At 41.7% G+C, this 16,989-nt stretch overlaps 1 protein-coding gene across 1 annotated transcript in view; it reads right to left on the bottom strand.

The window, feature by feature from the left end:
• MAL2 (mal, T cell differentiation protein 2) overlaps positions 1 to 9,138 on the bottom strand; it is a 36,698-nt gene extending 27,560 nt beyond the window's left edge. The window contains exon 1 of the mRNA XM_054499247.2: positions 8,920 to 9,138. Coding sequence (XP_054355222.1) covers positions 8,920 to 9,051 — 132 coding nt within the window. The 5' untranslated portion in view covers positions 9,052 to 9,138. The remainder of the gene's footprint in view (positions 1 to 8,919) is intronic.
• Between the last annotated feature and the right edge of the window lie 7,851 nt (positions 9,139 to 16,989).

Genomic DNA, 16,989 nt, shown 5'->3' with positions numbered 1-16,989 from the left:
ATGGAGCTGAAAACCAAGGCTCGAGAACTACGTGAAGAATGCAGAAGCCTCAGGAGCCGATGCGATCAAATGGAAGAAAGGGTATCAGCCCTGGAAGATGAAATGAATGAAATGAAGCGAGAAGGGAAGTTTAGAGAAAAAAGAATAAAAAGAAACGAGCAAAGCCTCCAAGAAATGTGGGACTATGTGAAAAGACCAAATCTACGTCTGATTGGTGTACCTGAAAGTGATGGGGAGAATGGAAACAAGTTGGAAAACACTCTGCAGGATATTATCCAGGAGAACTTCCCCAATCTAGCAAGGCAGGCCAACATTCAGATTCAGGAAATACAGAGAACGCCACAAAGATACTCTTCGAGAAGAGCAACTCCAAGACACATAATTGTCAGATTCACCAAAGTTGAAATGAAGGAAAAAATGTTAAGGGCAGCCAGAGAGAAAGGACGGGTTACCATCAAAGGGAAGCCCATCAGACTAACAGCGGATCTCTCGGCAGAAACCCTACAAGCCAGAAGAGAGTGGGGGCCAATATTCAACATTCTTAAAGAAAAGAATTTTCAACCCAGAATTTCATATCCTGCCAAACTAAGCTTCATAAGTGAAGGAGAAATAAAATACTTTACAGACAAGCAAATGCTGAGAGATTTTGTCACCACCAGGCCTGCCCTAAAAGAGCTCTTGAAAGAAGCGCTAAACATGGAAAGGCACAACCGGTACCAGCCACTGCAAAATCATGCCGAAATGTAAAGACCATTGAGACTAGGAAGAGACTGCATCAACTAACGAGCAAAACATCGAGCTAACATCATAATGACAGGATCAAATTCACACATAACAATATTAACTTTAAATGTAAATGGACTAAATGGTCCAATTAAAAGACACAGACTGGCAAATTGGATAAAGACTCAAGACCCATCAGTGTGCTGTATTCAGGAAACCCATCTCACGTGCAGAGACACACATAGGCTCAAAATAAAAGGATGGAGGAAGATCTACCAAGCAAATGGAAAACAAAAAAAGGCAGGGGTTGCAATCCTAGTCTCTGATAAAACAGACTTTAAACCAACAAAGATCAAAAGAGACAAAGAAGGCCATTACATAATGGTAAAGGGATTAATTCAACAAGAAGAGCTAACTATCCTAAATATATATGCACCCAATACAGGAGCACCCAGATTCATAAAGCAAGTCCTGAGTGACCTACAAAGAGACTTAGACTCCCACACATTAATAATGGGAGATTTTAACACCCCACTGTCAACATTAGACAGATCAACGAGACAGAAAGTCAACAAGGATACCCAGGAATTGAACTCAGCTCTGCACCAAGCAGACCTAATAGACATCTACAGAACTCTCCACCCCAAATCAACAGAATATACATTTTTTTCAGCACCACACCACACCTATTCCAAAATTGACCATATCCTTGGAAGTAAAGCTCTCCTCAATAAATGTAAAAGAACAGAAATTGTAACAAACTGTCTCTCAGATCACAGTGCAATCAAGCTAGAACTCAGGATTAAGAATCTCACTCAAAACCGCTCAACTACGTGGAAACTGAACAACCTGCTCCTGAATGACTACTGGGTACATAACGAAATGAAGGCAGAAATAAAGATGTTCTTTGAAACCAACGAGAACCAAGACACAACATACCAGAATCTCTGGGATGCATTCAAAGCAGTGTGTAGAGGGAAATTTATAGCACTAAATGCCCACAAGAGAAAGCAGGAAAGATCCAAAATTGACACCCTAACATCACAATTAAAAGAACTAGAAAAGCAAGAGCAAACACATTCAAAAGCTAGCAGAAGGCAAGAAATAACTAAAATCAGAGCAGAACTGAAGGAAATAGAGACACAAAAAACCCTTCAAAAAATAAATGAATCCAGGAGCTGGTTTTTTGAAAAGATCAACAAAATTGATAGACCGCTAGCAAGATTAATAAAGAAAAAAAGAGAGAAGAATCAAATAGATGCAATAAAAAATGATAAAGGGGATATCACCACTGATCCCACAGAAATACAAACTACCATCAGAGAATATTACAAACACCTCTATGCAAATAAACTAGAAAATCTAGAAGAAATGGATAAATTCCTCAACACATACACCCTCCCAAGACTAAACCAAGAAGAAGTTGAATCTCTGAATAGACCAATAACAGGAGCTGAAATTATGGCAATAATCAATAGCTTACCAACCAAAAAAAGTCCAGGACCAGATGGGTTCACAGCCGAATTCTACCAGAGGTACAAGGAGGAGCTGGTACCATTCCTTCTGAAATTATTCCAATCAATAGAAAAAGAGGGAATCCTCCCTAAGTCATTTTATGAGGCCAGCATCATCCTGATACCAAAGCCTGGCAGAGACACAACAAAAAAAGAGAATTTTAGACCAATATCCTTGATGAACATTGATGCAAAAATCCTCAATAAAATACTGGCAAACAGAATCCAGCAGCACATCAAAAAGCTTATCCACCATGATCAAGTGGGCTTCATCCCTGGGATGCAAGGCTGGTTCAATATACGCAAATCAATAAATGTAATCCAGCATATAAACAGAACCAAAGACAAAAACCACATGATTATCTCAATAGATGCAGAAAAGGCCTTTGACAAAATTCAACAACCCTTCATGCTAAAAACTCTCAATAAATTAGGAATTGATGGGACGTATCTCAAAATAATAAGAGCTATTTATGACAAACCCACAGCCAATATCATACTGAATGGGCAAAAACTGAAAGCATTCCCTTTGAAAACTGGCACAAGACAGGGATGCCCTCTCTCGCCACTTCTATTCAACATAGTATTGGAAGTTCTGGCCAGGGCAATTAGGCAGGAGAAGGAAATCAAGGGTATTCAATTAGGAAAAGAGGAAGTCAAATTGTCCCTGTTTGCAGATGACATGATAGTATATCTAGAAAACCCCATTGTCTCAGCCCAAAATCTCCTTAAGCTGATAAGCAACTTCAGCAAAGTCTCAGGATACAAAATCAATGTGCAAAAATCACAAGCATTCTTATACATCAATAACAGACAAACAGAGAGCCAAATCATGAGTGAACTCCCATTCACAATTGCTTCAAAGAGAATAAAATACCTAGGAATCCAACTTACAAGGGATGTGAAAGACCTCTTCAAGGAGAACTACAAACCACTGCTCAAGGAAATAAAAGAGGATACAAACAAATGGAAGAACATTCCATGCTCATGGGTAGGAAGAATCAATATCATGAAAATGGCCATCCTTCCCAAGGTAATTTACAGATTCAATGCCATCCCCATCAAGCTACCAATGACTTTCTTCACAGAATTGGAAAAAACTACTTTAAAGTTCATATGGAACCAAAAAAGAGCCCGCATCGCCAAGTCAATCCTAAGCCAAAAGAACAAAGCTGGAGGCATCACACTACCTGACTTCAAACTATACTACAAGGCTACAGTAACCAAAACAGCATGGTACTGGTACCAAAACAGAGATATAGATCAATGGAACAGAACAGAGCCGTCAGAAATAACGCCACATATCTACAACCATCTGATCTTTGGCAAACCTGACAAAAACAAGAAATGGGGAAAGGATTCCCTATTTAATAAATGGTGCTGGGAAAACTGGCTAGCCATATGTAGAAAGCTGAAACTGGATCCCTTCCTTACACCTTATACAAAAATCAATTCAAGATGGATTAAAGACTTAAATGTTAGACCTAAAACCATAAAAACCCTAGAAGAAAACCTAGGCAATACCATTCAGGACATAGGCATGGGCAAGGACTTCATGTCTAAAACACCAAAAGCAATGGCAACAAAAGCCAAAATTGACAAATGGGATCTAATTAAACTAAAGAGCTTCTGCACAGCAAAGGAAACTACCATCAGAGTGAACAGGCAACCTACAAAATGGGAGAAAATTTTCGCAACCTACTCATCTGACAAAGGGCTAATATCCAGAATCTACAATGAACTCCAACAAATTTACAAGAAAAAAACAAACAACCCCATCAAAAAGTGGGCGAAGGACATGAACAGACACTTCTCAAAAGAAGACATTTATGCAGCCAAAAGACACATGAAAAAATGCTCACCATCACTGGCCATCAGAGAAATGCAAATCAAAACCACAATGAGATACCATCTCACACCAGTTAGAATGGCGATCATTAAAAAGTCAGGAAACAACAGGTGCTGGAGAGGATGTGGAGAAATAGGAACACTTTTACACTGTTGGTGGGACTGTAAACTAGTTCAACCCTTGTGGAAGTCAGTGTGGCGATTCCTCAGGGATCTAGAACTAGAAATTCCATTCGACCCAGCCATCCCATTACTGGGTATATACCCAAAGGACTATAAATCATGCTGCTATAAAGACACATGCACACGTATGTTTATTGCCGCATTATTCACAATAGCAAAGACTTGGAACCAACCCAAATGTCCAACAATGATAGACTGGATTAAGAAAATGTGGCACATCTACACCATGGAATACTATGCAGCCATAAGAAATGATGAGTTCATGTCCTTTGTAGGGACATGGATGAAATTGGAAATCATCATTCTCAGTAAACTATCGCAAGAACAAAAAACCAAACACCGCATATTCTCACTCATAGGTGGGAATTGAACAATGAGAACACATGGACACAGGAAGGGGAACATCACACTTCAGGGACTGTTGTGGGTTGGGGGGAGGGGGGAGGGATAACATTGGGAGATATACCTAATGCTAGATGACGAGTTGGTGGGTGCAGTGCACCAGCATGGCACATGTATACATATGTAACTTACTGCACATTGGGCACATGTACAAAAAAAAAAAAAGAAAAAAAAAAGAAAGTAGTATATTAATTATCTACATTTTGAAGTGACATATTTATAATGTAGACAAAGAATGTTATATTTGTATTTTTTACATCAAAAATATATTAAGAAATAAAAAAAAAAAAAAAAAAAAAACCCCATAAAACTTGGAAATGCCACCTATAAAACTGATACTCTGTATGTGGGTGTGGGTGGAGGATATCAGAAAGGGGGATAGAAAATAGTGACTGCTAAAATATATCTATGTATCTATGAACAAACATCCCCATAAATAAATACTATGTCTATGTTGTATGGAAAAAAAAAAAAAAAAAAAAAGAATCCTAGAGTATCTCCCACAAAGATAAATGTGAATGAATAACTTAGGAATATAAGTAGTTTCTTAAACACTAAAACTGCAAAATAAATCACAATGAATTCAATGATTATCTGTATTCTTTTTCGTGATTAATACTATTAAAAATTCAATTCTTCTTGCGCATTTTACAAGATAAGCTCATTGAGAGCAGGGACCCTAAATATCTTGTTCAGCCCAATAGTGCAGATGATCCAATGTTATTTTTTAAAGTAGATAGACCCACCTGGAAAATGTTTTAGCTGCAGTTCACTTCCCGTACTTAATTCTTTCTTCTCTGAATGGTAGTTACTTTTGTGAATATACTCTCAACTAGGTTATAGGTCTTTCCGGTGAGGAAAGGTTTAAACATCTTTGTTCCCAGAGGAGTGCCTTGCACATAGTAGGTATTCAGTAAATACCTGATGAGTGATTTTTAGAAAATATTCACTCAAAAAACTGAGATTTTGAAAATGAGAATTTTGAAGGTGATGTCTTCCATTCTAAGCTAAAAGGCTTAGCTTTGCAATATTAACTTAGTATTAAACTCTGTGGCAAGCATACATTGGTAAGTATTGCTAAGGCCAAAACCAAAGAGCTGACAATTAGGTATCCAGGAGTGGAACACACCTATCTCCCTATCTCAAAAAAAAAAAAAAAATCACTATGCATGCGAGGTTGTAATATTCTCCACTTAAGAAGCCAGTGCTATAATGCTTTTCCTGGTGCTCGTAGGCTGGCACTATTTATATATTTTGTAATATCTCCCCAACAAATGGCTTATATCTGACAGGCTGTGAATAGAATACATTAAGAGGAATTGGGCATGAATACTTTGAGCCAAGTTAAATGGTAAGTGTGAGAACCGAACTCCAAGAGCATGGTGTCAATAGTGTAGTCAACTGTTGATAGCCCAGTCCTCCTTTGTCAGGTACAATTTTCACATGTTAAGTTTCAGAAGGCAATGGGACAGAAATGAAGAACTCTTAAAGACAAACGAATTTGAACAGAAGGTCAAAATTAAAATGGACTTTGAGGATATCCAGAAACACGGGCAGAGGTTAAAAAAATGGGTCCCCAGAATGGAGATCACTTAGCATTTAGGACAGTACCTGGGAAATTCTCACATTTACTTTACAGGTTGAGGAATTTCTGAGGAGGAGCCATGGGCGATGGCCAATTTTAAAAGAATCAGAAAATTAGATGGAAATTGAGACATCTAGGAGCTAAGTTGCTTCAAAAGTGTTCGGTTAGCTTCTATCTGTACATCCACTCAAGATGAGTATTCTAAATATAGGGGTAACAAGGCAACTTTGATCTCTGCTCTCTTAAAGCATGTAAATCAATATCTCTAAACAGTCCTAAAGGATGAGAGCCGAGGAGCTATAATTTGACTCTAGTGGTCTCCTGTTTTGTTTCTCTAAGGTCACCAGTTTCATTGGAACATTTTGGTCATTTTTCAATGGGGTGGGGGAGACTGATATTCAAGTAAAGGAGATAAAGGGGGCCTAAAATGTAAACTTATTGAGTTGGCCATAAAAAGAGAGAGAAGCAAACTAATAAGCTTTTGGAAGAGATGCTGTTCTACCTAGCCAAGAGTGTGAGACATGTTTCAGGATGTACGAAACCAGAGGAAATGAGATAAGAGGATTAGATTGGACACTTCTGTGAGTCTGGGATCCCTCCTAGGTTGGGGAGTGGTGGTAGTTTTAGCAGATAGAGAGAATTCACATCTATGAAAGCCGAGCTGTCTTCTCTAGGCTCTGAATATTAGAATCACCAGGGAAGCTTTAAAAAATAACTAGTGAACTCTGACACTCCCCCGGAGATTCTGATTTAATTAGTCTGGGCTGGCAACAGTATTTTAAAAAGCTGTTCAAGTTATTAAGTACAGCAAGAATTGAGAACTAACCACTGGGCTAGATTAAAAAAAGATATAATGGGGAGGGGGAGGGGAACTTGACAAAGTCACTTTCTACTCTTTTCCCTCAGAATTAGGCCTTGTGTCCTAAAAGTCTGACATGACTACAGGTTCTTGAGATGGTATTTGATTAGAGGGCATATGGATAAGCCTTCTTTGCATATACACATGTATATATATTTACATATACACACACATGTATCTTTACATACATACATACATATATTTGAATAAACATTAGAAAAATATAACCAGAATATCAAATTTGAAATTTCATGTATATTATTGCTTAAGAAGAAGCAAAAGTACTGAAGTTTAGAAAGTATTTCAATGAACTCTGTAAATTCTAGTACAGGTGGAATGAGGATATGGCAAAAACTTCTCAAAGAGGTAGGCAAAAAACTGGAGCTTGCAGAACACGGAATAAAGTAGCCGAGAACCTAAGAAATCGTTCTTTGCAGATCTTCCAGTTCTAAACGTGTCTCCCTCCCACAGCAAGGCAGCCAGCCCAATGCCATCCTCTCTCCGCTCTTCCCACATGGATGCCTGCACCTCATCCCAAGCACTCAGATGCTTCTGAACCAGGCTCAAACTCAAACCAGCCTCGCAGTCAGAATCCCATTACTGATGTCATAGCCTGCAACTCACTCACGTCTCCTCTTTCAGATTCATATCTGGGCTAAACTTAACTTAGGGTGGTGTGACTACCTTAGCATAATAGAACAGTGCTCACAAGGTGTTCCAGCTCCACAAGCACAAAAGTGAAACCAAAGCGACCCAAATAAAGGTTATGCAAGCTCAAAGGCGAGGGTGAGGGGAGAGATGAAAATCCTAAACCGAGCAAACAATACTAGCCTGCCGGAAAGGCACTAACTCGCTAACATTTCACTTTTTATTTGCCATTCTCAGGCATGATGCAACCTCAGGTTGCCCAATTTATATTTGCACATTTTCTACTTGTCCACAAGGAGCTTTGAAAGTTTCCAACTCCATAAAATTCCATTTAAAAAGTTCAAGTGCTACCTAAAAAGGTTGCACGACAGGCAGGTGACCCCACCTTTACTTGAGCCCAACAAAGTGTGCTAAAAAGGTTTGGAGTTGCGTAAGGAGGCCAGGAAGTGAGAAGGTGCAAAGGCAGGCAGAGAAGAACTCGACAGCCACGTTTCCACATTTCCCCCACCATTCTCACGCCCACTGGATTAGAAACTGCCCAGGGCATGGCACATAACTCACCTTTCTCCTTGCCCTGCCTCCTGCCCAGCTCCTGTTTCCAATCCAAAGGCCACTAATGATGGCAAGGGTGAGTGGGGAAAAAGCATGCCCAAGTCCTCAGCCCTCTTCCTCTTCCTGTTGCCTCCTGCCCCCACTTTCCACAGCGTGGCAGCCTCCAGGTCACCCAGTCATCGGCTACACCTTTGCACCACCCAACAAAACGGCAGGTTAGCAACAGGCGAGGCCGAGAGCCAGGAGCTCGCTCCGGCCAAGCGCGGCCTCTGGCCATGCCCTGGGTTTCTAAAGGCGCCTCTGAGCCCCAACACCTTTCTTTCCTCCACGTCCCCAATCTTCGGCCCTGCCGGGCCGCCTACTCGCCCTCCCCAGGCAATTTCCGTCGCCCACGGGGAAGCAGGTGCCCGCGTAACAGGTGCTAGGAGGGAGGGCCCGGGAGGCGGCGCGGGGCACGGAGAGGACCTCGGGAGGGAGCGCAGGACAAGGTCACGTCGAAGAGAAGAAGCCGGGGGCGGACGCAGAGGAAGACAGCCCGGGGGACAAGGATGCCGCCGCCTGTCCTCGCTGCCCGCGCAACCCTCGCTCCGGGCGGCCCTACTTACAATCTCCAGGCAGACGAAGGCGCCCGAGTAGGTCCGCAGGATGTCGGGGCCGGCGGGCAGGGTGACCCGGGGCACCGGGAAGGACACGGCGGGGTTCGGGGGCGGCGGGACTGACGCTCCGCCGGCCGACATGCTGCCGCTGCCGCTGCTGCGTCTCCGCGCGCCGCCGCCGCCTCCCGCCTCCGCCTCCCGGGCTCCTGCCGCCGCCGCCGCCGCCGCCGCCGCCGCCGCCGCCGCCGCTGGGCTGCGCGGGGTCCGGGTGCGCCGCGCGGGAGGAGGCGTGGCCGTGGGGGGGGGGTCCTCGAGCCCCGCCCCGTCACGTGGGCCCAGGTGAGCGCCGCTTCGCCCTGGCGCCCGAGCCACTCGCGATCACGTGCACAGGTGCGGCTATTGCAGCCGCCGGGCGCGGTCCTCCCAGCTCCACCGACCTCACCTCCTGCTCCGCTGGCCAGAGCCAGCGCTCCGCGGGCGTCTCCATGCGCACCCCATACACCTGATGGCTATTTTTACCTTCTAGCCCTCCCCTTAGTTTGCACCTGTGCTCTCCACCTGTCTTCTCCCCAACTCTCACAGCGCGCCCTCGCCCACTGTGCTCAATCTGACAGATACACAGGTCTTGGGGCTGTGACTCAGAAGGTAAAATCGAGGTCACCAGTCACACTTAAAAAGTGGGGTGCTTATGTTTTAAATGGGACTCGAGTGGGATTTTTTTAAACGCCACTCGGGCAGCGTCGCGCGTGGGAGTCGGATGAGTCAGCTGCAGCAGCCACTGGCGCGGGGTCCCTGCAGGTCACCGGAGGTGTCCTCGTCAGTGAAACGGGGATGTGAAATCCACTGGCATAGATGCTCACATTAGATCATATAACATGAAAAGATTTTAGCGCACAGTAAGTTCCTTAAATGCTAGCTGATATAATGACAGCTCTTTTCCTTACACACGCGCCTATCACTGCTCAGTGGACACACGATGTTGCATGGGTTATATTTTTTTAAGTAGAACTTTTAATTATTGATTTCACTGCTATAAAACTACTTGCTTATTGCCTTTTAAGGGCTTAAGGGAATTTTTTTTTTGAGTCTATGTATGGTTCGAATTCCCTGCTCTAGTTTATCTCCATTTATCTCCATTTTATCCTTGGTTTTAACGTCAACATTTTGTAAGTTCAACAGAGGAGATGAGCTTAATTATCTTGTTTGCTAAAGATGAGCAAATCTACCAAATCTACACGCATCAGCACACACAGGTAGACCACGTTGGAAAAAAACATTGGCTAATCTCATCAGACATTCTCCAAGTTGAATCCTGACCTTGCCTGTCAGGTTCAGTCTCTGAGGAACTGTATTTAGCACTATGCTCTGGTCAGCAGATTCTAGTTACTCTACTTCTCTATTATTTTAATAAGTGAAACTCATAGGTGTGGTTGTGGCATCCGGGTAAAAACCACAAAGCAGGGTGTGGGTGAAACCTTTTGTATATCCCTCCTCTCTCCACCTCTTAGTCACCACTTTCTGGTATTTAATGTGTGGTGTTTGTTTAACAGGAAATTTTAAGTTTTCTGCATTGATTTGTTTGATCGATGAGCCCTGTCTGTGTTCAGACTCTGATTGGCACGGGATAATCTTTTTGTTTTATTTTCTGCCTAAGAATTCTCAGTAAGCACTTAAAAAATGTTCAAAGGAAAGACTTCAAAGAAGTAATCATGGAGATGATCAGCAACTACACCATGCCTAAAATATTTTAGTGAATGAACTTAATATGTCCTTGGAGTTTCTAGAAGGGCTAATGATTCAGAAGAGCCTCAAGTGAGCTTATTTTAGCATTGCCACCTAGGAGAACACTTTCAACTGGGTCTCTTACTGCACCCTCCTTGCTGTACTGCATATCCTCAGCCATCTTTGCTTTGCCTCTACTTCCTGCTTCCACAGTGACCAGAGGCATGAAAAAGGTTGTCAATGAGCCCTCTGTTATTGTAACATATTATCTGCTTGAAAAAGAACACTTATTTTTTATTTTTATTTTTATTTTTTTGAGACAGAATCTAACTCTGTTTCCTAGGCTGAAGTGCAATAGTGTGGTCTTGGCTCACTGCAATCTCTGCCTCCAGGGATCAAGTGATTCTCCCGCCTCAGCCTCCTGAGCAGCTGGGAATACAGGCACGTGCCACCACACCGGGCTAATTTTAGTATTTTTAGTAGAGACAGGGTTTCACTATGTTGGCCAGGCTGGTCTCAAACTCCTGACCTGGTGATCCACCCACCTCAGCCTCCCAAAGTGCTGGGATTACAGGCGTGAGCCACTGCGCTTGGCTGAAAGAGAACTCTTTTCTAGAATGCTTTTTTCTCTTATGATCGCTACCAACACCTGTTTGTTCTTGATAATACCAGTTTCCTTCTAGTGAAGGCAACACCTCTAAAATCAAAGGAAGAAAATGCACTTAGCTCCACTCCACCCCACTCCTCTGCCTCTTCCTCCAGGACACTAACCATGAACTCTTAACAGTTTCAAATTTCTGCTCTTTTCCCATCCTGTTCTGGTGGTTCCTGACTTCCAGCATAACTGTAACCCTGCTCATAGACTTCCTTTGAACTCCGTTTTTATGGAATGTCAACACTCATGTTATAATATTTTCAATGATCTTGAATCAAAACAACTTGCTGCCGTCAATAAATTCTCACCTTATTATTGGGAATTTTTATGCTGCCATTCTCTTGGACACTGACATTCTGATGACTGTCTCCTATTGGTTTCTCTCTTTTATCCCCAATTCTTTGGCCTCCAGCCTTACCATCCCTTGTATTCTCTCATTGGCCCCATTCTAGCTTTTCTAGCTTCCCCATCCAGCCTGTGCTTATGGGAAGGCATTTCTGCAATGCTCGTATTGGTCCCACATTGCTTCCCATCTTGTACTTGACTCTAAACTTACTCTCACCGTTCCTTATTCTTCAGCTTGAGTTCAACCCACAATCTACATCTGCCCTCTCTGAATCATTCATCACACTGCCCAGGGTTGCTGAAAGAAGGTCATAATAAAGACTCTTAGTTCCACTACTAATTCATGTGATCTAATCTTGACTGAGCCTTAGGGATCCCCAGTTGTCATTTTCCTTTTACCTCCCCCCGCCTCCCCCGCTGCCACCCGCATGCCTGGCAATATTTCTCTCAGTTCTTATCCCATAGCTTCTTTTGTTTTACCTGTCCTTGTGCCTGTCACAAGTAGACTTATGTTCAGCGAATGAAAACAAATCTAGACTGTTCCACCCTTCCATAGTTTCTTTTAGCTTACAAGAAGTTTTAGGACATCTAGCCAGTAATACTTGTTTCATTGAAAACACTGCCATCAATCCAGTTATCCAAGACAAACACCTGGGTGTTTCCCTTGGTACCTCCTTCTCATGACACATATTTAATCAGTCACCAGGTTCTGGCAGTTCTACCATTTTATTTTCTAGAATATATGCACTTTCCGTTCTATTGTTCTGACTCACTATCCCTCTCACAGTGAATGCTCTTCTCACAAGGAATATGCTTCTGACAGTGAATTTCCCTCTCTTATATTCTCTGCACTGCTATCTGAATGATCTCTAAACAGAAAATTTGTTAGTCACCCCTCTACTTAAAACGCCTCCAATTCCTTACTTTTCTCGGGACCCATTACAGATGCCCTGGAGTGCATTCAAGGTATTTCTGGCACGTGGCTTCTGATGAGCCCTCCCACCTCACCAGCCTTGTTGATCCACCTACATCTTCAATACCTCCTGCTTCCAACATTTACACATTCTCCTCTCTTTTGCAGGACATCCTTTCTTCTTACCACTCCCATATCCTAAACCTATTTTCTGTATATTTTGGGTCACAGGGACAGATCTTTCTGGCAGCCTTTCTCTGCTCATTCAAGATTATGTAGGGCCCCCTGTCACCCAGTGTGTTTCTATAACCTGCTGTGCTTAATCCACATAGAGAACGTATATCACTGAATTGAAATTGTGTTTTTACTTGTCTCCTATTCCTTGCTAGTGTTCTGTAACAGGATATTAAATTGAAAAGTTCAGTGGAGGCACCAGGAGATGGTAGATATCAGATACCAACATGAGCTGTCAATCAGACCACCAGAAGTTTTAAAGTGGCCCGACTGTGATCTCCTTAGACAATCTATAAACCCCTTACTTCTGTCAAGAAAATGAAAAGCTCAGGAGTTAGAGGATTTGGAAAGATTTCTTTTTTGGCAGTGGAGTGGGGAGGCACTGTGCTGGGAATCACACTTCACTCTTCCCCTCCTCCATCCCCTTCTTCCTCACTGGAGGAAACAGCTGAGTTTTATTCACATTATATAATAGAAACTCAAGTAAAATCAGCTGACCAATTGAACGCTGCATCTAAATTTCTATGCTTCATCGTTGTTCCTATGCTACTTCATGTTTCATAAGAAGTGTTTCTTTCCCTAGGCAAAGTTGAGCCCCATCTCAGCTTTTTATCATTTCCCCTTTGTATTTTTCTTAGGAAATTAATTCTTAATTTTCTTTTCTGTCTCCTCAATGTTCAATTTTTGCTTTATACACAGCCTTTCTCTTTGAATATCTATGTTTCCCTTATCATCCAAAACAGCAACAAGTAATTCCAGTCCAAAATATAATAACCAGGACTAGATTAACCTTCCTTGCACGAAACAGCTAAAATCCCAGAGGAAATTTATGAAACAATAGTTTCAGACATTGCACTTCAGGTAACGCAGAACAGTGATCCATTGGAGATGGGAAAAAATGATGTGAGCCCTGTGATTTCCCCAGCTTGGGGAGAGTTTTCAGAGCACAGGGAGGGGAGACACTGGTGGAAGCTAGCAGTCTCCATGAGATGAGGTGGTGAAGCTGGGAATTTGAGGAGGCCAACCAAGCTAGAGTTCACAGAGTACTGGGGAGAAAAGAGCTGTGTACAGATAAACACTGGGAGGCCAGCAAAGGCCCCCTTTATTAAATCTTCATCTGAGTGCTGATTAGCACATGAAGGTGACTAACTTACCCAAGGCCAGGGCAGAAACATTCCAAAGGAGCAGAGGAATAATCCCAGGAATTCATGCAGGACCAGGAATAGTCCATGTTTCCACCATTCAGAGTGGAAAATCTAATTAATGGAGCACTGGATAGAATATTCAGAAGAGTATTGCCTCAGTACTGGGGCAAAGTCAACCTCAGACGAAAAAAAAAAAAAGAGAGGCTGCTTTCTTTTTTTTTTTTTTTTTTTTTTTTTTGAGCAGAGAAACTCCCATTTTTATTTTTTTTATTTTTTTTAATTTTTTGAGTTTATTTCTTTATTTCTTTTTTTTCTTTTCTTTTTCTTTTTTCTTTTATTATTATTATTATACTTTAGGTTTTATGGTACATGTGCGCAATGTGCAGGTAAGTTACATAAGTATACATGTGCCATGCTGGTGCGCTGCACTCACCAACTCGTCATCTAGCATTAGGTATATCTCCCAATGCTATCCCTCCCCCCTCCCCCCACCCCACAACAGTCCCCGAAGTGTGATGTTCCCCTTCCTGTGTCCATGTGTTCTCATTGTTCAATTCCCACCTATGAGTGAGAATATGCGGTGTTTGGTTTTTTGTTCTTGCGATAGTTTACTGAGAATGATGGTTTCCAATTTCATCCATGTCCCTACAAAGGACGTGAACTCATCATTTTTTATGGCTGCATAGTATTCCATAGTGTATATGTGCCACATTTTCTTAATCCAGTCTATCATTGTTGGACATTTGGGTTGGTTCCAAGTCTTTGCTATTGTGAATAATGCGGCAATAAACATACGTGTGCATGTGTCTTTATAGCAGCATGATTTATAGTCCTTTGGGTATATACCCAGTAATGGGATGGCTGGGTCGAATGGAATTTCTAGTTCTAGATCCCTGAGGAATCGCCACACTGACTTCCACAAGGGTTGAACTAGTTTACAGTCCCACCAACAGTGTAAAAGTGTTCCTATTTCTCCACATCCTCTCCAGCACCTGTTGTTTCCTGACTTTTTAATGATTGCCATTCTAACTGGTGTGAGATGGTATCTCATTGTGGTTTTGATTTGCATTTCTCTGATGGCCAGTGATGGTGAGCATTTTTTCATGTGTTTTTTGGCTGCATAAATGTCTTCTTTTGAGAAATGTCTGTTCATGTCCTTCGCCCACTTTTTGATGGGGTTGTTTGTTTTTTTCTTGTAAATTTGTTGGAGTTCATTGTAGATTCTGAATATTAGCCCTTTGTCAGATGAGTAGGTTGCGAAAATTTTCTCCCATTTTGGAGTCAAATTGTCCCTGTTTGCAGATGACATGATAGTATATCTAGAAAACCCCATTGTCTCAGCCCAAAATCTCCTTAAGCTGATAAGCAACTTCAGCAAAGTCTCAGGATACAAAATCAATGTGCAAAAATCACAAGCATTCTTATACATCAATAACAGACAAACAGAGAGCCAAATCATGAGTGAACTCCCATTCACAATTGCTTCAAAGAGAATAAAATACCTAGGAATCCAACTTACAAGGGATGTGAAAGACCTCTTCAAGGAGAACTACAAACCACTGCTCAAGGAAATAAAAGAGGATACAAACAAGTGGAAGAACATTCCATGCTCATGGGTAGGAAGAATCAATATCATGAAAATGGCCATCCTTCCCAAGGTAATTTACAGATTCAATGCCATCCCCATCAAGCTACCAATGACTTTCTTCACAGAATTGGAAAAAACTACTTTAAAGTTCATATGGAACCAAAAAAGAACCCGCATCGCCAAGTCAATCCTAAGCCAAAAGAACAAAGGTGGAGGCATCACACTACCTGACTTCAAACTATACTACAAGGCTACAGTAACCAAAACAGCATGGTACTGGTACCAAAACAGAGATATAGATCAATGGAACAGAACAGAGCTGTCAGAAATAATGCCACATATCTACAAGTATCTGATCTTTGGCAAACCTGACAAAAACAAGAAATGGGGAAAGGATTCCCTATTTAATAAATGGTGCTGGGAAAACTGGCTAGCCATATGTAGAAAGCTGAAACTGGATCCCTTCCTTACACCATATACAAAAATCAATTCAGGATGGATTAAAGACTTAAATGTTAGACCTAAAACCATAAAAACCCTAGAAGAAAACCTAGGCATTACCATTCAGGACATAGGCATGGGCAAGGACTTCATGTCTAAAACACCAAAAGCAATGGCAACAAAAGCCAAAATCGACAAATGGGATCTAATTAAACTCAAGAGCTTCTGCACAGTAAAAGAAACTATCATCAGAGTGAAGAGGCTGCTTTCATTCTGCTTTACAAACCTTTATAAAAAGCATCAGAAGGGTCAAATAACTCAAATGAACCACAGAACAATGCTCAAGAATATTATAGGAATACAAAAATGTCCAGCAATCAAGATAAGGTTCACAGGGTTTGACATCCAATTAAAAATTGCCAGGCATACAAAGAAGCAGGAAATATGATACATAGTGAGGACATAATCATTCACTACAAGCAGCCTCAGAAATCACATAGTCGATTGTGGTAGTAAAAAGAACATTAAGACAGTTGTTATGAATGTATTTTTTGTTGAAAAATAGAGTAAATATTGAGTAAATCATGTAGAAACACAGAAGACATTTAAAAAATCCAAACAACTTCTAGATATGAAGACTACAATGTCTGAGATGAAAGATTGAGTAAATCATGTAGAAACACAGAAGACATTTAAAAAAATCCAAACAACTTCTAGATATGAAGACTACAATGTCTGAGATAAAAGATAACCTGCAGAGGATTACCAGGTTAGACACTGCAGAAGAAAATTAGTTACCTTGAAGATATAGAAATAGAAACCATTTAAAATGAAACACACAGAGAAAAAAATAGCTGAAAAAATGAACAGAGCATTAGCCAGCAGCATAACGTTGTTTTTTTTTTTGAGATGGAGTCTCACTCTGTTGCCCAGTCTGCAGTACAGTGGTGCAATCTCAGCTCACTGCAACCTCCACCTCCCAGGTTCAAGAAATTCTCCTGCCTCAGCCTCCCCAGTAGCTGGGATTACAGGCGCC

This window comes from Pongo pygmaeus, chromosome 7 (genome assembly GCF_028885625.2).
Source record: "Pongo pygmaeus isolate AG05252 chromosome 7, NHGRI_mPonPyg2-v2.0_pri, whole genome shotgun sequence".
Classification (NCBI taxonomy): Eukaryota; Metazoa; Chordata; class Mammalia; order Primates; family Hominidae; genus Pongo; species Pongo pygmaeus.
This window is presented reverse-complemented; position numbering and strand designations above follow the sequence as displayed.